Source organism: Tinamus guttatus, unplaced genomic scaffold (assembly GCF_059628265.1).
Source record: "Tinamus guttatus ecotype Peru unplaced genomic scaffold, ASM5962826v1 Tinamus_guttatus_pri_ptg000369l, whole genome shotgun sequence".
Taxonomy (NCBI): domain Eukaryota; kingdom Metazoa; phylum Chordata; class Aves; order Tinamiformes; family Tinamidae; genus Tinamus; species Tinamus guttatus.
In genome coordinates this window covers 12309-33982 of record NW_028288903.1, presented here as the reverse complement: position 1 = coordinate 33982, position 21674 = coordinate 12309, and the positions used below count along the sequence as shown (strand labels likewise).

At 39.5% G+C, this 21674-nt stretch overlaps 1 protein-coding gene across 1 annotated transcript in view; it reads left to right on the top strand.

The window, feature by feature from the left end:
• The window catches only part of LOC104567912 (phospholipid-transporting ATPase VA), a 108904-nt gene extending 89294 nt beyond the window's left edge, over positions 1-19610 (top strand). The window contains 11 exon segments of the mRNA XM_010214771.2: positions 551-654; positions 823-949; positions 2693-2877; positions 4246-4567; positions 6403-6479; positions 10304-10429; positions 14759-14959; positions 16504-16584; positions 16682-16786; positions 17385-17572; positions 18270-19610. Of these exon segments, the coding sequence (XP_010213073.2) occupies positions 551-654; positions 823-949; positions 2693-2877; positions 4246-4567; positions 6403-6479; positions 10304-10429; positions 14759-14959; positions 16504-16584; positions 16682-16786; positions 17385-17572; positions 18270-18978 (2225 nt within the window). The 3' untranslated portion in view covers positions 18979-19610.
• The last annotated feature ends 2064 nt before the right edge of the window (positions 19611-21674 follow it).

The window sequence follows — 21674 nt, the reverse complement described above, 5'->3', positions numbered from 1 at the left end:
ATATACTTATATATACATATGTATATATATGTATGATATGTATATCTAAGTGTGTTATATATATACTTAGATAGACAAAACTGAGCACTTTTCTTTTTAGAAAGGTCTTAACCTCGGTGGAAAACTAAGTGCTATTTTAAAATAAGTGTCATTTTTCTATACATAATCATATGTGCAGAAGCATTTGCTAATAATTCATTTGAAAACATACTTCTGTTTCTGACATGAATGTTTGCTGTGCAGATTAATCAAGATTTCCCAAAGTACTCAGGGAAAACATACTTAAGAATAAAAGGTATTTTTTAACACATGTGCATGGTGAGTTTTGAATAAAGAAGAAAGAAAAGACAGTAGAAAAAGTGGTTGGTTTTTTTTTCTCTCTAAATGGAGTGTTTTACTTGAAAGTTTCCCAGGAGACATCAGCAGCTCTTTAAAAGTATCAGTTTTAAAGCACCAGTACAGAGACTACCATAGACACAACTTTATTCTCTGAGGCCATGAAGCTGCTGTTATTTTTCAATCACTAATTTCTTCTTTTATTCTTATCTAGATGACCCTCAGGGCAAACATCAAAAAAAAATCCAAAGCAAAACCCAGAATTACCTTAATCTGTATGCTGTAGATGGGCTGCGGACCCTGTGTATTGCAAAAAGAGTAAGTAAATGCATGCTCTTAGTTTGCTTTTATGGAGAGCCTTGACAAAGATTACTGAAGGCATTTATTAGTATATTGTTTTTGATTTATAACTTTTTCATTTTATTCAATAACGTATGAATACCCCTGCATCCTTTTGACTGTGCCCTCACATCCTCCTTTAAATAGGTTCTCAGCAAGGAAGAGTATGCCTGTTGGTTAAAAAGTCATTTAGAAGCAGAATCTTCTATTGAAAATCGTGAAGAACTTCTGTTTCAGTCAGCACTGCGCGTGGAGAAGAATCTGCATCTGTTAGGTAATGAAATGAGAGCTGGACGTGAAATTAAAATGTGTTGAAAAATTTTGAAAGCTTGGCTGTAAATTCCATTCTTTGCTTTAAATGGTTCTTGACAGTACAGAGATTGACTTATTCTGGATTTTGTCATGGCTGTCTTGTGCAGCATCACAAAGGAATGGGATTTTAATTAACTTAACAGACATACCCTGTTTGCCTTGTTCATGCAATCTTTTTATCCCTGGCAAAATGGTGGAATAATACCAGAGATGAATTTGACACAATAGCAAAAATGAGAACTGCTGATCTAAGTAGGAAAAGAAGGACTTGGCTGAGCCTCCCTACCGAATTTCATTTGCTTTAGTGCCACTTTAACATGTCAGAGATTTCCATGGCTCCAGGGGCACCAGAGATGCTGTAAAGCAAAGCTCATATACCACACTTGTGAGAGACATCAACTCTCATATGCATCAGGTTCAGCACATGCACTCAGGGCCTGTGGCTTCTGTGGAAAGGGACTGCAGTATTTCACACTGATGTAGTTTGCATCTGTGTATGTAAAATGTATTCCAAGAACTATGTAATACTGCTTCTTTGCTTCACTGAAATGTTGAAAGCACTGATGTTCTAAAATGTCTCTATATCCACTATATATAGCAGAAGTAACTGAGAAAGCAATAGAACTTAACTGGTAAAAATAAAACCTTCAATAATTTCCAGTTTATCAATCTCTGTGAGAGGAGATCGGCCAGCTTCTGATGTATCCAGCACAGACCTGCAAGGTTCCCTGTATAACCAGTGGAGAGAGAGAGAAAAGTCAATTTATTTGATCTTAGATACCTGCTTTAAGATTAGATGAATCACGCACTAGAAGCACCACTTTCTCTCCTCTGTCTTAAAGGGAAGCATGAGGTGGCTTCACCTGAGCACGTTAATCAGGGAGATGCCACTGTGGATGTGCATGTTGACTCTGACTGCACTCTGAAAAAAATACCTGAGGTGGAACTAACCGCTGCTGGACAAATGAAAATGAGCTCTAGACAAAAGTAAACTACCTGTTCTGTTGGGAATCATTCCCCAGAAACCTCACACTGTGATTTGTGTCTTGCAGTGATCGCTTATTATTAGCTTGTGGGAATAAAAGAGTGTGTCTGGAAAAGGAATATCTTTTACTTAGCACATTGTTTGGATGAGAGCTTCCATGGTATTTGCAGTAAGAATATTTTTCCACCTACATGAGTGGTGCTCAGATTATTGCTAAAATGTTTTTCTTCAAAAAACAACCATAGGAATAATAAATGGATGAAAGAAGTTTACTTTGCTTTTCCTGATGTTTCCCAGGTAATTTGCAGGCCTTTCATCTTCAAGCTACCTAGTAATGAGAAGTTACATTTGCTCACATTAAGCCTATCTGAAACTCAGGGGAGTACAGATATATCTGTGGTGACAATGAACTTCGTCCTGAACTGCTTTTGCTGTAGTATTTGAATATTTTGTCTCCTTCAGTGGATTATTAGAGCATAGGAAAGATATTCAGTGTGTTACAGAGGTACTAGTAGCAAGATACATTGGAAACCTGAACAGCCACACTTTACTTTCATATCATGGACAACGGATTTAAGATTTATTTTCTATCCCCATCTCATTTGGCAACCAATGTCCTGTAAGAACCAAAAGCAGCAGCAAGGCAGGAAGAAGGTTTCTGCTTGGAGCCTAATGCACTGTTGCATTTAATATAGACTAATTTGCTTTTTCTGTCTTTAGGTGCAACTGGCATTGAAGACCGTTTACAGGATGGTGTTCCAGAAACCATTGCAAACTTACGCAAAGCTGGGTTGCAGATTTGGGTTCTTACTGGAGACAAGCAAGAAACAGCTGTTAATATTGCTTATGCCTGCAAGCTACTAGATCATGATGAGGAAATCATCACTTTGAATGCTGAATCACCAGTAAGCAAATCCAATGCTATAATTAAGTCTACTTGTGAACTAGCTTTTCTTTATTTTCTACTTGTACAATCGGAAGTTTGATGGCTTTTTTCCTTTCCCTCTTCTCTTTTTTCCTGCTTCATCCGTAATTTTCAGGTAGGACATGTCTTTAAATACTTTACAATGAATTAATGCTGTTAGCTCATAGAGTCATGCATCATAAAGCTTTTGAAGACATGTTTGGGTAGTGGGCCTCACCGTGAATGAAAATATGCCGTAACAGCATAAATGCCTTTCTTTGGTATGCATTCTGAAAAAGCTTCCCTAGTTCCATTTATTGGCACCACTGAGTCTCTAAAAGCAACGTGCTATTAAACATGTCTTGAGGAAGAAAACAATTGACTACCTATTGAGAATTTATGCTTTATTTTAAACCACTGAATTTTAGTATTTAGATAACTCAGTCATTCATGTTTTCTCAGATGACTTTTTCTCTGGAGATAAAAGCAATACTTAAATCTCAGAACTAGCACTGTGAGTCTGAAAACCACATCTACAGTAAGGCCTTGCTTCCTAACAGACCTCTTCTAACTCTTTTGAATTACTGATCTTTCCTGTGCTCAACTTGTTGCAAGCAGACAATCACAAAGACTTTACTGATATGGTCAAACATACAAGGAACCAGACTGATAGTGCTGTAGTCCTTTAATGGGGTGATAAAATTGGACTCCAGATCAGCAGAGGAGAGGTAGGCCAACAGCATCCAGCTCCCATTCCTTTGTAAAAGGAAGAAAAGATATGAGCATTTTTCCTTCTTGAATATATCAACTGAAATGGTAAATTGATTTTTTTCATGTTATTTTCTTTTTTGTCATATTTTGCCGTAAGACCAATATATTATTTTATATTGAATGTTCAGACATTAGCAATAGCATCTTTCAGTTGAATATGTCTAGGAAAAATACATTAAATTCTCCTTGAATAATCTTTAAGTGGCCTTTAAACAATGCATAAGTATTTGATTTGAGTTGTAGGCGTTTGCATGGTGCTCCTCGCCATATTTAACTTGGTATTGATACTGATTATATCATTTCCTTGCACTGTTATTCCGAGAAGGAGCTAAAAGAAATTAGTTTAGCATAAAATAATGCATGCTAAAGAGGAATTAGATTTTAAGCCTTTCATGTACCCTTGGTGGTGTATCTTCTGCAACAAGAATTAAGTGGCTTTAGAGGGAATAGAAGAAAACTGTATTAGAAATTGAAACTGTTCTAGTGCACTACATATGCCACATTCCCAGTATTGCTTATACCTAAAATGTACAGCAAACAAAAGTTCAGATATATGTTCCTTCCACTCAACCATATTTATTTTGGATTTCTTTTTCAGGAAACATGTGCTATCTTGCTGGAACAGTGTCTGCAATGCGTAGAGTCTAAATTTTCAAACAACACAATAGACGAAGCTACTGGAAACATGACTGTTGGGTTCACCCCTCTCTATCCACCTTCTTCCCCTGTGCTTTCCAGCTTGGGCCTAGTGATTGATGGAAGGACTCTAGCTTATGCACTGGAACCTACTCTAGAAGATAAATTTCTTGCTCTAGCCAAGCGATGCCGTTCAGTACTGTGTTGTCGTTCTACCCCACTTCAGAAGAGCATGGTAGTGAAACTAGTCAGAGACAAACTCAAAGCAATGACCTTGGCAATAGGTAGGTATCTGAGTTTAAATTAGCTTGCCTTCATGTATATTTTGTCTTGAGAATTTCATTTTCTTTTCGCTTGCAAAGGGATCCTTCCAGCTGCCTCACAATGCAAATAGCTTCTGATTTTGCTTGAAAATGTTTCGGATTAAGTTTTCTGATGAGTCTAGCATTTTTATTCAAAAGATATGGAACTCCAACGTAATATTTGGATTTCCCTCTTAGAGAACTGAGGTTCTGGGGGCCAAGCTGTGCAGTGTGGTTTAGGCATGTTCAAACACTGCTGTGAAGAACTGAGTAAGATGATACTATGCAAAATTTTATCTTGTAATCAGCGTATTACTCAGGACAAAACTGTTTTCAGTGTCATTTCAGCCAGTCATGATTAAACTCAAGGTCCTGCATTTTTCATCACAAGTAAGCCATACAGCACAGGACGTGACTTGGCCTTGTCTGTATGGAGAATGGTTTGTGAGTGTTGTCATCTCATACCTGGTCTGATTTGGTTGGCAGAGGAGAGATTTTGTCAGTCGTCCTACTTTAAATCCAGCAGCATCTTCCATATCTCCAAGCTTTTTACATGAGAAAAGTCAAACAGCTCTTCTTCTTAGGTTTATGTTTGTGTCATCTTAAAAGATACAGCGATAGCATATACTGTCACAAACACCCTAGTTTCCATTACCTATCTTGGTTAATGATAGCAGTGAAGACACAGTGACACATGGGTTAGATCTGCCCATCAGAATCCCAAAGTACACACTGTGAGTGCCAAACAGCAGTGACATCCACATCACCAAGTGTATGCTCATTGTAATAATCCTTATGCTCACTACATTAAATCTCACTCAGATCTGCCTTACTCATGCTGAATATATACCTTTGACAGATCATGAAATAATCATTTGCCTGTGTTGCAAAAAAAGTCCGCTTGGCTATCTTGAATTATCCACTGTGCTTAAAAACACCAGTAGAGATAGATGGGGAAGCTTATGTTTTCATTCTTTCTGAGTAGCTTGAGCCTGTGAGCTGAATTCAAGCTCCTGCTCTTACCTAAAATCCAGGTTGTCCCATCTTCACTTTTAACCAACAGGAGCTAACTGGAGGCAGTGTTTAAGTCACAGATTGGTTGGCTTTGTCACATAAGTGGATACCACTTATATGTGCCAGCGGCAGAGGAGGTGCCGTGCGATGTGTATGCATTCTCAGCCACTGCACTTTGGGCTCAGTGTGTTGTCATCAGATACTACAGTTTCAGTTTCCACTGGTACACCAGTTGTAAAGCTAATACGTGTCCCATTCTGGTATTCTTTCCAAATTACCTATCACTTGTGATATCATTATATGAGACAGAGCAAGGGATAGTGACTGTGCAACCACTGCTATTAAATCTAGCTGTGGTGGTGTATTGGGGAGCTCAGACTGGTCAGGCAAAGTCAAGAATTCATTTGATTTTTTTTGTTTGTGTAGACATCCTGACGCTTTAGGTCCCCTTGCACGTTTCACTCTTAATCATACCTGATTGCAAGTAGGAAAGCAGAAAGTTTTTCTGCTCGTTTTTGCACACAGAATGTTTTGTGTTAGTGCACTTCAGGTCTGACACTTTCATTTTAGGACTTACTTAAAAGAGAGATGCTTGGCTTACTTTTGCTTGCCATGATATAAAAATCTACAAAGATCAGAATGTCCTGGCAGCTTTGCTGAGCTTTGAATGTTCCAAACATGGATCTTTTCCAACTCCACCTCTCCCTTCCTATATGCACCCAACACTGGTTTTCCTTTGCTTTGCTGCCACTAGCTGTTCTGGTATGCTAGCGTCAAACAAAACTGTATCTTGGTATCTCTAGGTGATGGTGCTAATGATGTCAGTATGATCCAAGTGGCAGATGTTGGCGTGGGGATCTCCGGGCAAGAGGGCATGCAGGTAATTTTTGTTTGTTTGTTTTATTGATATGTATTCTCTTGCAAAGGACGGGATAAGCACTTCCCAGAAGTCAGCTTGATCAAGCTACACTTGGATAGCCAGCGGAAGTTATGCTGAGGACAGACAGTTACACTTCATAAGAACACCTTGAGCTTGAGCTTGCAATTTAGTGGTGAGCTTAAATTTGGTACTGCCTCCTCAGAAAATTCAGTTTGCCAGATCCCCTCTAAGAAATATGATTTAAGAAATCATTTATTAAATACTGTTTCTGAGGAGGAAAAAAAAGGCTTCGCTGTCTATTATTTATATAAAAAGTGAAGATCCACCTTCTTCTGGTTCTGTCCTTTCCTGTCTCCTGCACTGCTCTGTTATACTTCTCCTGTGGAAGAGCTGCACAAGCCCATCCAATTGCAGCAGCTATTCTCCATAGTGTTCCTTAGCCCAGGCACCCACACGTCTCACTCACCCAGACAGCCTGCTCTGACAGCAGATCAGTGAAAAAAGAGAAATATGCAGATCTTTGCAGAGCCACTGCTCCCTACAGCACTCTTCCACATTTTGTTTTTCTCCCATTTTCCTGCCACGGGGAATAGCAAGATGGAGGGACTTTCCTAGTAGTCTTTTTGGTATATTAAGCCTGTGATTACTGCATTTGCCACTGTGTAAGAAGATCACAGGGAGGATGTGTGTGCGTAGGGTGTATAACAAAGCTATCCAGTGCTCTGAATGCCACCTCTGCTTCCCTTACTGCTCGTTCAGTGAAGGTGCAGTGCCAGCAGTGGAAGTGGCAATAAGCTGCAGAGAAGGAGGGTGATGATAACTGCCTTCCACAACTTAACCTTCTAATAGGTTGCATGAGAAAATGAAGTAGCTGAGCATGAGTACAATGAAAAGCCCTTCAGATAAGATAAAAAGTGTTTCCAGCCTGAGGACATGATCTGATGAACATGCTCCTAAGAGTTACCAGTGGGTAACCCACGTTGCATTTTTTGCAGTTCTGGATGGATGTTTTGTTCGAAAGCAAAGAGAAACCTTCCTCACTAAGTGCACGTGTTGGCTGTAAAACTTTACTCCATAGAGCTTTGTGAAAGATATAATCTAACTAGATTAAGAATACAAATACAGGGCATAAAAATCTAACCAAGCCATGAACTGGGATGCTGCCTGTATGAATTTCCTGAGAGGCGGATCCCCCAGAGTGCTAGGACAGCACTCTGGAGAAAAGTCAGTAGGTGGTTTTCATATCCACATACTCCTCCCAAAGCATCCTCTCTGGCCACTGTTGGAGGCTAGGTCCTGGGAAAGATGGGCTTCAGCCTGACCCAGCGGAGCTCTTAGGCTCTTTTCCCTCCTCATTCTCTACTCAACCAGTGGGTGGCATCAAAGCAATCTCCGCTGCAATTGTACGTCCATTGGTGTTATTCAGGCAGATTTCAGGCCAGCCACCCATTGAAAATACTTCCTCAAACTAGGTAACGGATATAAATCAGATAGGAAAAGCTACTGCAGAAGTATTCCAATGTTCACTGTGTGTATGGCATCCCAGCCATAGTCCCTGTAAGTCTGACTTGGATGGATGGAGAGAGCAGGAAAAACGAAAGTCTTGGATTAAGCTGATACAGCATTTGTTATTACATAGTTTTCACAAGGCTCTGAGAGCTTCACATAACTTCTGCAATGTCAACCTGAAAGCAGTCCAGGCAGCAGAGAACCCAGAGAGACTTATATTTGTGGGGTCATCTCCAAGCTTATCAATCAACTCAAATATATATATTTATATATATCCATCCCTGACCCCTTGGTTTGAACTTTATTCAGTATTATCATTTCACTTTTCTTCCTGATGTAGAGCTGTAATGCTCACAGCAGTTTTTAACTCCTGTCACCGTTATTCCACTTTCAGTCTAGATCATACAATTCCAATAGCTAATTTTCAAATGCCCTTGGCTTTTGTGGTGTATTCAAATCTGAAAACTATATGCCCATTAATCCTTTTTTTCCCCCTAAATCAAGGTTCAAGAGAGTGGAAAATGTTTATAAATCCTTTCCTTTACTCCAACCTCGTAAGGAACCATGCAGGCCTTTTTAGTATAAACATCTGGCAGTATCTTACATGTGCAGGTACTCAAAATCATTGAGCATTTAGGTGTCTAAGATGGCAATATTGTCTGACTTACTTTGCTTCTATGAAGGGAGAAGCATGGGGAGGATTAATCACACTTCTTTGTGAAAATAAAAAGACGAAAAGTAAAAATGTAAAAATCAAGAGGATATTCTGAGATGAAAAAAACAGCAGATGTAATTGAATGACATTATCTTTCCATTTTTCTCTAATCAAAATGGATTTTAAGAAAAAACACACTTTTCAGTGTGTTGCAAAGTAATGTGACAGAAATACAAAAATGAAAGGACAGTTATAGTTTTATCTCAGCACTGGATCAGAATGAGATTTAGTGAAGGAGAGGAAGCAGATGGTGCACATCTTTCCTCAAAATGCAAGATAACGATATGTCTGCAAGACAAAACAGACTGTTCTATACAGGGAAATCCCAGGGTGGGTCAACCTATTAAAAAGTGTCCTGTTGTGCTTATGTACATATTTTGCTTTAATTATATTGGATTTGTTCATCTTGCATATCATTTACATTTTATCTTAGTAGTTTCTGAGAGCACATATTTGGGAAAACGAAAACATTTTAGTGATTTACCAGGAAAAGGATGTAGAAAGAATTAAAAGGAAAGATATCATTTTGTTCTAAAATACACCCAAAATAGACTCTGTAGAGTAGGAAGAAGACATTGGTGCTTTGGAGATAATTCACCTTTTATGATACCCTGTTGAAGTGTGAGAAGAAAGGTAATACCAAGAAATATATAAAGATATAACATGAAATCTTAATATGATCCTAGCGATATGCAGGCTCATGAAACAACTATCATTCTTTACAGTCATTCTTTACAAGAAATTTTCATCTAATTTTATAGTGCCTTGAATTTTAGTCAGATGTAGACAGAATTTTTTTGAATTGTTTGTCTATTTGATTTGACAGGCTGCACAGTCCCAGAAGAGTCTCATCTGGCATGATATTTCATAGACAGTTTTAGACAACATGTGATTTTAAAAATTCCTCAAAATAAGGGACTGGTAGGAAGACCAAGTAAACTTCATGAGCCAGGTTTTCAGATGTTAATGAAAACTAATATTTGTATTGTTTTGCCTTTTAGAAGTCGAGCAGTTAAGATGCAACCACTTAATCATCCTCTTCTCCTTTGGAGATCTTCAAAACCCAATATGCTTAGACGCAGTCCTGTGCCACGTGCTCTAGGAGACCCTGCGTGTGCAGGGGGGTTGGACTAGATGACCTCTAGAGGTCCCTTCCAGCCTTAAGCATTCTATGATTGTATGATTCTCATTCAATTTTTACTTTGAAAGTGCAGTTTGTCCCAACAGTAACCCTTTAGTTTTACAGAGGATAATTTTACAGGCACAAATGTTCACACATATACCCTGAACCTTCCTGCTCGTGCAGCTGGAACACTGCCTTTCTCCCACCTCTCATGTTCCTGTCCTTTGTCACCATCCAGGATGTAGTCTGAGATCTCCCTCGGGCAAGGACTGGGTTTTCTTACATGTTATGTAGGGCAGCTTATGGGTGTTGCAAAGCAGTAGATGCATTTCAGATGCTCCATGATGGATGTGGCTAATCTTCACCACAGCTTCCATTGACTTAATACTTACACTGAGATGAGAGGAGGACTAGATTCATTGCTGCTATTGAAAGGGGCGCCTTGCAATAATGATCCCAATTCTTTTTTCATTGAAGGCGGTCATGGCAAGTGACTTTGCAATCCCAAGGTTCCGGCATTTGGAGAAGCTCTTGCTTGTTCACGGACACTGGTGTTATTCCCGACTTGCCAACATGGTGCTGTATTTCTTCTACAAAAATGCAGTAAGTGTTTGACTTGGCAGCTTTGTGGCGCCACATGTTTCCAGGGTTTATTTTGTGCTAAGTGAGCATTAGGTCAGCCTTCAAACGGTTTATAAATAAGCTGCAAAGAAATTTGCAGAGTTGAAAGACAGCTGGCTGCCATTTGCAGAAATACAGACCCCACTCCATAACAGCTCCAGTGTGCTGCTGAATGTGCGAATTAGGTAAAAGAAATAACAAGCACTGCTTAAGAAAAGTTTCTTTATAGAGCAGTGTTGCAGAAATTTAGCTGGCGAGACACAGGAGTCTTTAATGCCAAGGCTATCCAGCCCTGGTCCAAAGTAGCAGTTGGGCGTGTTTTCTCTTACTGACCCTGTCTTGCAATCGGTTATGAATCACTGTGCATTTTCCTCAGTGACCTGAGATACTTTGAATCCTCTGTGTTTCTCAGATGCAGAGATTTGGAAAATTTTATTGATTTATCTTACTCCCAACTAACCAAATTAATGCATTAGAAGGGAAGCACACTGTGGTAAAGAACAGTCTGAGGGTCTGCATTTCCTCCCCGGTATGTGAAACAGGAATTGTTCAGTACTGGGCACTGGGCCAGTAGAAGTTCAACACATTGGTCCAGCAAAGTCCCTGTGCATTACTCATATAGTAACAGAGATGATTGAAAACTAGCACAACAACCAAGAATTCTATCGACCGTGTAGGAGTCACTGGCAAGTATAGAGACTTACACACTCTAAACACCTACAAGTCACCTTGGGAGCAAGGGATATGGAGAAGCAGGGAAAAGAACTCTCAAACCTCTGTGTGCTGCAGAGGGTAACATGTAATGTGTGAACCATCAAATGGGAGAATGGATTTCCTCCTCTCTATCAAATCTTGCAAGATAACCTTGCAAGCTTTTATTTTTGTGAAAGTTGCTTTCCAGATTCCATCCAAACCTCAATGTTTTAGTCCGTGGTAACTTTTTGATGTAAATTCTCTTTGTCTGAGTAGTCTCTGCATGATCTGAATCTGAAGATAATTATTTTTTCAGAAAAAAAGGCTGTGGTTTGTTCAAAACATTATCAACTTAAGGAAGCTAAAGAATAAATAAACCAGCTTTGTATTGACACAAGTATGGTACAATACCTTCTCTGGTCTGATCAGAAAAGTGTATGCAAGCACCCTCCCAGGCACAAAAGGGGCTTGCAAAGTCTGAATTCCTTCCTGAATAGTAAGCAGTTTAGAATAGCAGGCAGATTTCAGTAATGCTGCTGTGAGTGGAGGACCACCTATAGAAACCACAGTACCTGCTGGTGTTTGAAGACGTGAGTTTTAAGGCTTGATCCTGAATGATCTTGAACTCGAATTCCTTATGCTTCCAAGATACCCTTTGGCTTCACAATACTAAATCTCTTGAACCTCCAAGAAATATATTCAGAGACATCTTACTTGAAGGAAAAAAAAAAAGATTAAAGATTAAGGCACAGAAGTACACATAAGGCATTCCAGCAGTGGACAGAGATGTTTTTATACATTTACATTGTTATAAAATCTTCCTTTGATATAAAATATTTGATATAAAATCTTTGATATAAAATTTTCCTTTGATATAACTTCCCTTGATTGCATGGTAAGACATTTTCAGAAACTGCTGCCTTAAGGCTAGCATATAACTGAAGAATCTGTCTTTGGCTGTGTTTTTGCAGACTCCAGAGCTTTATGAGCAACACTTGTTGCAACTGACTCTAAAACGGTAGTGGAGTGTGCAGTCTATAGCCATGAATTTGTCTGACACGGTGGCTGCCTTCCAAAAAGAATATTCAAAAATGTGAAATGGAGCACCTGATCTTTTTGCAAGGAGACTATTCTGGATGATTGTCCATAGAGCTGAGATAGCTATACTGCATATGTTCTGCAAATTTTCTACTTTGTCAGGGTTTTTTCCCCATTTGTTCATATAATGACATTTTCCATTCTCCAATACAACCTACGTAACTCAGAGTTTAACTCCAGAAGCTGCAAAAGTCATTTGGGAACTCAGCTGACTTGTTCAAGAAGATGTTTGGCTTGGATGGGATAATAAAAATAAAAACATAACTTAAAACATAGCATGACTGGAAATAACTGAGCTTGGTAAAAAGGGGACTAATATACACAAACTTCTACTTATGTACTGATTCTCTCCCTTTATGCATTACCTGTGTAAGGGATCACTGGACGTTTATTGACTAACACCTTAGTTACTGAGAAATTCTCTTTGGAGCCGAATTCAGAAAATAGTCTCATCTGGGAAAAATAAAAGGAAATCTTTTTTTAAAAAAAGAAATGTATGACAAAACAAGCATCTTACATTAAATTTGATTTGATTTGATTGTTTTCCAGAGAGGTGACGCATGAAAACAAAAGGAAACATTATATTTGGAGTCAAATTCAACGTTTTGTTTAACCCCAAATAAAATTTCAGAGGAAAAACAATAAACTGATTTCAGCTTGGTTACTAAAATGTCATTTATATGCACAGCCTTCTCTGACAGCACTGCTGAGGCCCATTCTAGGGATGGTAGAAAGGTTAGATGGAAAGTTTTCAACTAACTCTATTTTCATCAATATACACATTTTTGTAAAAGCCAAAGTGTTTCACTGAGACATGTTAATTTTAGTAATGTTCTAAATGGGAAATTTTCTGAGGCCCAAGATTAGCTGGCTTTTTGCTATTTCTGATGACAGAAAGTGTCCAAATCCATATATAATTCCAATTCCATTTTGAGAAAATACTCAGGAAGTTTTGTTGTATTTTGGGTGTGGAAAGGAAATAAATTTCAAAGTCTATTCAATATCAAAATGTAATTGCCATCATCCAGCCAACTGCTGTTTGGATGGGAAGCTCCGTTAACTCAAACTTGTTTTGAACAAAGAATCCTACCTAGGATGAGCAAGGTATTTCTCTTAAAATACATTTCTTCACAGGAGTGCTTTCAGAGGTGATCCTTTAGCAAGTGCTGCCATTTAGCTTTTAACAGGTTAATTTATTCAAAAACAGTGGGACGTACATTACTCCTGGTATAGAAACTACTTAAACATAATACACAAACATTGACTCCACATATATATATTCTTCTTTGCTATATATACAACAGGACTGACCCTCTTATTTGTGGCAATTTTGCTTCACAAGATGTGTTTCCTTGCCCCTTAACAGTTTTCCCTGACTAAGCAAACTGTAGCTTTCTTCTCTCATGGATAAGTTTCACAGGCATTTTAGGGTACTGATAGAACATATCTAGATTTTGTTTTGTCTATCTGAAGGTGATAAAGGGTTAATATATGCCAGCTTCTTAAGAGCTTTGAGGAACGGAATATAAAACAGAGAAATGAGAGGCCATGTAATTTCCCTTCTTCATGGTTAAATAGGTGATACCTCTGAGCACCTCTGAGGTTTTTCTAGTAGACTTCCATTTAGTGTTTATCACTTTACAAAGAATACTATGAATTACAGTTTTAGGAGGACCACATCTTGGTCATTTGCTCCCTTCCCCAAGCAAGTGTCCCTCTTCTATGGCAAATCCCCTGTTACAGATGAGTTCAGCACCTCTTTTGAACCCTCCCAAACTCTAGGTTTTACAGGCTGCAGTCATGTTGTAAGAAATGAGTTAGAGATTTCATTCCTAGTTGGCTGATTCTAGCCAAAGTACATGAATTTTTGTTCTGATACATATGTAACTGGTTTCTTTATTCGTGTGAGAAGACGGGAGGACTGAGGAATCTTTAGAGCACTACTCATTTGCTGAAATTTGAAGCACAAATATCAGAATATTTAAGCAAAATTTTGTTAGACATTACAGTTTCACCTCCCTTGCTATTGCTAGTCTAATGACAGTCTTGAAAAAGCTCTGCATTTACCATTTGCAGATCAGCTGAGCACCTGAAACATCTCAAGACAGCAGAAGATATTATCGTGGAAATGGTTATTCTTATGACAGCAGTATAAGTGCTGTGGTCATACATACCTAGTGATCAGCAGTGGTTTGGAAAGTTTTTTGTTGTGAGCTAAATTGTATCTTAGAGTTCCACTTGAATTGAAAGCTAATTTCTTGTGATGCCAGCCCAGACTCAGGATATCTGAGGTTCTGGTGGTGCAGAGGCTTCCAAGTGTGCCATCTATAGCTTAGTTAAGTGAACTTTTCATCCAGAAGAGTGTGTTAAAGGCTAGGCATCTTCAGAAGGATTGTTCATGTGCTCAGAGTTCGCAGATAAGTCCTTGCAGAAGCTGCAATCTGAATGATATCAGAACATAATGCCTTTGTGTTAAATTCCAGAAAAATTATACTTACAGCCTTGCTGGTTTTGTTTCAGATGTTTGTGGCCCTTCTCTTCTGGTACCAGTTCTACTGCGGATTCTCTGGCTCATCAATGGTTGATCAGTGGTATCTCATCTTCTTTAATTTACTATTCTCTTCTCTTCCACAACTGATTACTGGTGTGCTGGATAAAGACGTGCCAGCTGACATGTTAATTGCTGTACCTCAGCTCTACAAAAGTGGCCAGAATATGGAGGTAAAAACTTACGGGTTTTGTTTTTTTTTTTCCTAAATAACATCATTTTCAATTGAAAACTCAACTTGCTTCCAAAGTATGGATGACTAATAAAAAAAAGGAAGTCTGAGAAGTAACTATTGTTATTTCATGAATTTTTTCATCTAAGTATCTACATGTCAAAAGGACACTTAAAAAAAAAGTTATATTCTAAAATATATAAAAGAGGGGATCTGGATGCTTTCAGTCAAAACTGTGTGGCTATCTTGTTGTCTAAGCCTCACAACCAACCACAGAAGTAAATCAAATTATACATTGTAGACTAGTGCAGATATTCACAGAATAACCTTACAGTAGTTACCAACTCAAAACATCAGGTCCTAACCCTTTGCAAACAGGCAAACGAGAAAGATGTGTTTAGGAGTAAGCACAGAGGTTGACATACTTCAGCTCTGAGGGAATTAACCATCAGCAAATCGCAGGTTCAGAAGGCTTTTGTTGAAAACACCTTGGCCCCATCTGCTTAGATTATGCAAAGACTGAAGGAATTGCAGAAGGGATTCAAGCCAAACCATTTCTGATGATTGCAACTACAAAACAATTCATATCTAATAATTACTTCCGAGTAAACATCTTTCTTAAAAGTGTATCGTCTGAGAGGAGGCACTGACTGTCATTTGCCTCCAAATGTATACCTGCTTTTGGTAGGCTACCCACCTAATGGCATTCCTAGGCAACGCCGTGGAAGGAAAATTTTCGTATGGCTTATTCTTAGTGTTTTAGTCCAAATTCTCTCTTTTTCATCCAGCTGTTGTTTTTTTTTTCTTTTTTTTATATCTGTTTTTCTGTTCCACTGTTTAAAGTTCCACTTCAAACATCCGTAATATTCATGTCTTTCTTAAGGTGACAGAAATCTTGTCACAGTTTAGGCTTGCTAGAAGGTTTTGGGTGCCTTTCTCCAGCTGGCAAGCTGGAGAGAAGTCTCTCAGGTTCACAGCAGAATTACTTCCCAGAGTCAGGGCTAGGGATCATTTAAGCTTGTTTGAAGTCTGGTGAGATTTTTTTCAGAGTCCTTATCTAAAAAGGCATTTTTAATTCCCCCAAATCCTGCTTTAGATTCAATGGTTGGAGAATGTGTAGAGCCCAGTGGTTGGAGATCTACCCTATGTATCACACACTGAGGTGTAAATTATCACTAAAGATCATTGGGGATCTTCTTTTCTAAGTCTGTGCATTTTCTGTTTTCTCTCTTGTGAATAAATACTCTGTGTTTCTTTGTACACGATGTAGAAAGCACTTGCTCGTGTTTACACCTCAAATAGCTCCTCCAGAAATCAGTGGTCTGACTGCAGTGCATAAAGTTCAGCCTTTGTAAATTCCTGCTGATCTGAGTGTCAGCATCAGATTATACCTAGAGTGAGGGGAGCAAATCAGCAGAAGATTCTGCACCCTGAAGAGAGGGACTTGCTTCACACTTCAACCCAGAGAGAACTAACCGATTGGCAAAGGAGTGAAGTTGTTTGCACGAGTCCTGAAAAATATCTTTTTTGTTTTTTGTGTGACAGGAGTACCAACCACACATGTTCTGGATGAACATGATTGATGCTATGTATCAAAGCCTGGTTTGCTTCTTCATCCCTTATTTCGTAAGTGTTTGGCTTAAGACAGTCTTTTATTTCAAGCATTTGGAGCAGAACTGGTAACAGAGCTTGTACTAACTAAATTCTAACTTTTTCTTTACAGACTTATTATGATTCAGCGGTGGACATTTTCTCCTGGGGAACTCCCATCACCACAGTAGCTCTTTTCACCATCATACTACATTTGGCTATTGAAACAAAAACTTGGGTAAGGGTCTTGAAAGACTATACAAAAATTTGGTGGCCTATCCTAGCTTTTTTCTGAGTGCCATTCTTTAAAAACACAACATGCTTGTTTCATTCACTCAGCCCATTCTATTTTTGTCAAGCATCATGAACAAACATGAAAAGGATTTTAAGCTGAGACCTGCAAACAGCTTTGTAATTTTGTGCATGTCGCAGAATCACACAGAATCGCAGAATGGTTGAGGCTGGAAGGGACCTCTAGAGATCATCTAGTCCAACCCCCCTGCTCCAGCAGGGACACCCAGAGCACGTGGCACAGGGTGGCATCCAGGCGGGTTTGGAAGATCTCCAGAGAAGGAGACTCCACAACCTCTCTGGGCAGCCTGTTCCAGGGCTCTGTCACCCTCACAGGAAAGAATTTCTTCCTCACATTGAGGTGGAACTTCCTGTGTTTCAATTTGTATTCACTGCCTCTTAATAAGAATTTCTGAAAATACAAGGCTGCAAATGCTTTCGTGTTAATGAATTTGTTTCCAGAAGTTAATAACTATTACTTTGTAACTACAGCAAATCTCGCAGAAAATAAAGAATCATTAATCTTCATGTTTTGTTTGTTCTAGACATTTCTCCACTGGTCATCTTGCATCTTCAGTATTCTTCTGTTTTTCTTTGTGGCTCTGGTTTACAATGCATCCTGCCCAATATGCCACCCTCCTTCCAATCCCTATTGGACTATGCAAAGGCTGATGGGAGACCCTATGTTCTATTTCACTTGCATTATATCGCCAGTCGTTGCATTGCTGCCCAGGTATTGTATCATCTTTCATATCTTTCTTCCATATGACAGCAGTGCACACAAACAAGTGGGGAGGGCAAGAAATGTTTCTTGTTCTTTTCCCTCTCTTTTTACTTGACCAACCAAGCAGTTTCTTTCAGTCATTGTTCATGTAAAGCCAGGCTGTCTAACCTATTCTATGCTTCTGACCACAGGAATAGATCACATATCGTGGGCACAGACCACAGGAGTGGGATAATGATAGATTGTTCATCTACTTTCCTGGCCGTGCAGGGATTTTGGAGAAGGTGGTCAGCTGACAGGTTCATTCTGCTGCCCTGTGAAGTCTTCCATGATACTTTCAGATTCAAGCCTTCCTCCATAACAGTGCATAGTACAGATGTTCTGATAGTGTGTTGTGGACTTACAGATGTAGGAGCCTCACTCTACATACAGACTGATCCCCACTAACTTTCAGTGTATTTCAGGAAAGATGAAAGAGCATATGTAATCATAAGTGGACAGATTTATTATAATGCTTGCTATTCATTAAACTATTGCCAGAGCATTTAGAGCTTTTCTATCTGCAATCTGTCTTTCGTCAAACATAAGAAAAGCACACAAAACTCTATTTTCTTATGTTGTACCTTTTCCTTGGATATTTTCTCTTAATGATATCTTGGGTACTTCTGTCTTTTGTTCTTTTCACATGCACATTCTTTTCTTGCAGATTTCTGTACAGAACCCTTCAAGGGACACTGTTCCCAACTCAGCTTCAGCTCGGACGCCAGTTGAGTAAATTGCCCCCGGAGATTCGCACCCAGCTTCTGACCAAGTTGAATGTCAAAAGGGAAATAACTCCTCAGACACAGCCCTTTGCAGATAGCTTCTCGCTAAACCTTGGCTCAAATGCTAGCGGTTTTTATACAGCTTATAACCAAAGCAGCCCTTTACCAGCATCTCATCAAAGAAGCGAGTCTGCTTTCCCAGAGCCAGAAAGGGCAGAACATACAACAGACCAGACTGTGGCTGCTTCTCCCCAAGGTGCTCTGCTCTATGGGGAAAACAAAGACTCCTCAGCAGCAAGTAGTCCGGGAAGGTCTGTGGGATTTCATGAAATGACCCACAGCACTTTCAAGGTGGAGGCGCTGCCGGTCGAAACAGCATTTCCGTGGAGCTCGGCAGCCCATCAAGCAGACTTCAGTTTGCTGAAGTGGATCACATCAACTCCACTCTTCAGTCGCTCCGGAGCAGTTTTACAAGTGCCACCTAGTAGTTTACAAAATGAATCACAGGACAGTATGTCTGTGCTTGGCTCTTCTTTGCAAGTAGACTTCAAAGGCTTGAAAGAACAGAGTGCAAACAACTTCCAGGACAAAACGAAAGGGATTCCAGCTGACAATTGTAAAAGTGACAATTCTGAGACCACCTTTTTATGACATGGGCCTCAAAGATATTTATATATTTTCTATTTGCACACACTTATAGTGAGTTATTACTCTATTTGTTTCCAAAGATGAAACAGAAAATCAAAGGTACAGAATGATTATTTAAGAATGTGTAAATACAGTATGTTGAAAGGAGAGCTTTAAATATAAAAAAGAAACACTTGAAAGTTCCATTTATATTGTTTTATTTTTTCATCTCATTTTGTAAGAAAATGCCATCTGTTTATTTTTCAGATCCTTCTCTTTTATTCTGACACATACTGTAAAAGCAAGCAACCTATCTGCCATATCCAAAAGAATTAGATTCAGGAGCAATTATTCATATCCATATAGGCCACTCAGTAATAAGGGAAGAAAAAAATCATAGTAATAAATAATTACTATGGTGATAAGTAGACACCGTATTCCTTCCATCATATACTTGCCAGGGTGTTTTGTCACAGGAGGAAACCATTAGGCAAGACTTTGAAAGTATTGTACACTTCTCTGTAAATGTTAACAGTATCTTACCACCGCATTAATAATACTGGTATTTTATAAATGACACCATATTTTGATATTGCAGCCATAGCATTTTATGTGTCATGATAAAACAATAAATAAATGACCGTCCATATTGCAAAGTGATTACCCCGTCTGGCATTAATAGCAACTCAGGTTCTCACCTGGAGTAGTGAGTGTTTAACAGGTCACAACCTTGTATCAGGCTCTTTGACTTTTGAAGAAAAGCTCTTGGTTTTTGTGGAACTCTGAGGTGGCCAAGAGCTGGTGTTGACACACTTGGAGGAGTGTGTGATCTCCTGTGCTGGAGCGCTACAGGGAACAGGCTGCTTCAGTGGAGGATCCCACCCCCATTGCTAGTGGGCGGGTGGCGGGCAGGCAGCAGGAAAGCCTGGTTGTCTCAGCCAGGTCGAACAGGCCCGTGGTGATGAGAAGGGGGCAGGGCCGCGCGGTGCTGTGCTGAGGGCACCCCTGAACCAGGCGCTCAGTGCTGGGGCCGGCGCTGCTCTGCTCTCTGAGGCGGCGCCTGAGCTAACCCCACAGCCTGGGCCCACGTGTTGGTGCATCACCCTCATGGATCCCGGGGCTGCTTGGTGCTCTCATACGTAGCCACCGAAATTGTGTGTAAAGTAGCTATTCTGCTTCTTAGTTGTTTTGTCACAGGTTTTCAGAGCGTCTTTGCTTTCTTTGCTGTAAGTTGGGTAAGGTCGGAGCCTTTTTACATCGTGTTGTTTCTTGGCAGTACAGCGCCAGGTAACTTGGTTCCCACATACATTGCCTCAACTATGAAACCACGATGTCTACCTTACGCCACTTTCTAGTTCATTGGGGAATTTAAGGATTTATATGCTTGACCTCTTCCCAAAAAGTAGAACTGTTAATATTAAACTGTAAAAGGCAACAAAAGGAAGAGATGAAAACAATCTAAATAAAGGCTTTCTGCTGGTATATGTTACCCTGATTTAAAAATGGCTCATCAATATGTAGCTAAACTGTGTTCTGGGATTAGAACTAATTAGGGAAAAATATGCTGAAGGATTTACAGGATTTTCAGTCTCCTCCCTGAAGAGTTTTAGGCATGCCGTTGACTCAGAGAAAAAAATCATACCTGAGACACAACTTCCGCCTTTCAGCCGCTAGCTAAAGAGGAATGTTGGTCTGTGTGTGTAGATCATAGCAAAGGAAAGAACACCTAACAACTCATTTGTTAATGACTCAGATGTTTATGACATCTTTTTACTTTATCCTTAATAAGGAAATGAAACACTGACCATATGCATCTACACTGAAGGTATCAACATATGAACGTTTTATTCCAGGCTTCTCTTAATAATCCCAGAAACGGGAACTACTGGGACAGGCCTCCTGATGTAGACCTCTAAACCAGGGCAGAGATATCATGCCTTGGATCATGATACTATTGAAAAGGGAGCCTGCATGACACCACGTGGTGGGGGAATCTGCACCCCAAGGTCACAGCTGGGGATGACAGTTCCTGCTGTAGATGTCCTTACTTTCTCTACCTGACTCACAGGTCTTGAGAGCAGCTCTGCTGGGATGGCACTACAGGTAATTTTTTTTTTCAAGGTTAGTTGGCTCTATTTCATACCAAATGTACAGTGATTGCTATTCTAAATAACTCTCCTCTTTGGAGCTGCAGTATCTTTTAGTGTCAGTGGGGAAATCTAACGACCCTTTGAGATGTGTAAATGCTACCATCTGGTTAGAAACATTCCCTTGCTGGTAAAAGAGGATCTCACAAGGACAGAATATCACATATCAAGTAGGTAGATTTGGTAGCTTTGCAAGACCTTAAATTCACCCTTCAGTCTAAGGGGTCATAGATCTTGTGATCGTAGCAGGAACTTGCCTTTTATGTTATTTACTCAATGACTGCACCAACCCAAGTAGGCGGGTTAGGATATCCCAAGCCTGTTAATTCTTGTACATATTTCCACAGCACATTGGATGTAGTGAAGCATAGAGGGTAGCATTTCTCAGCCTATGCCTGCTGACCATTATGACTCTTGAATTGTTGCAAAAGGGATATAAAATACAGGCACCTGCACACTTTCTTCTAGTGCAATCCAAATTTAGGCTCATTTCCATTTTGTTGTGAATGATAATTATTATGGCACCTCTCTGCTAGATATCTTTCTTCTAAAGGTTGAGGAGTCTCTAGAAGA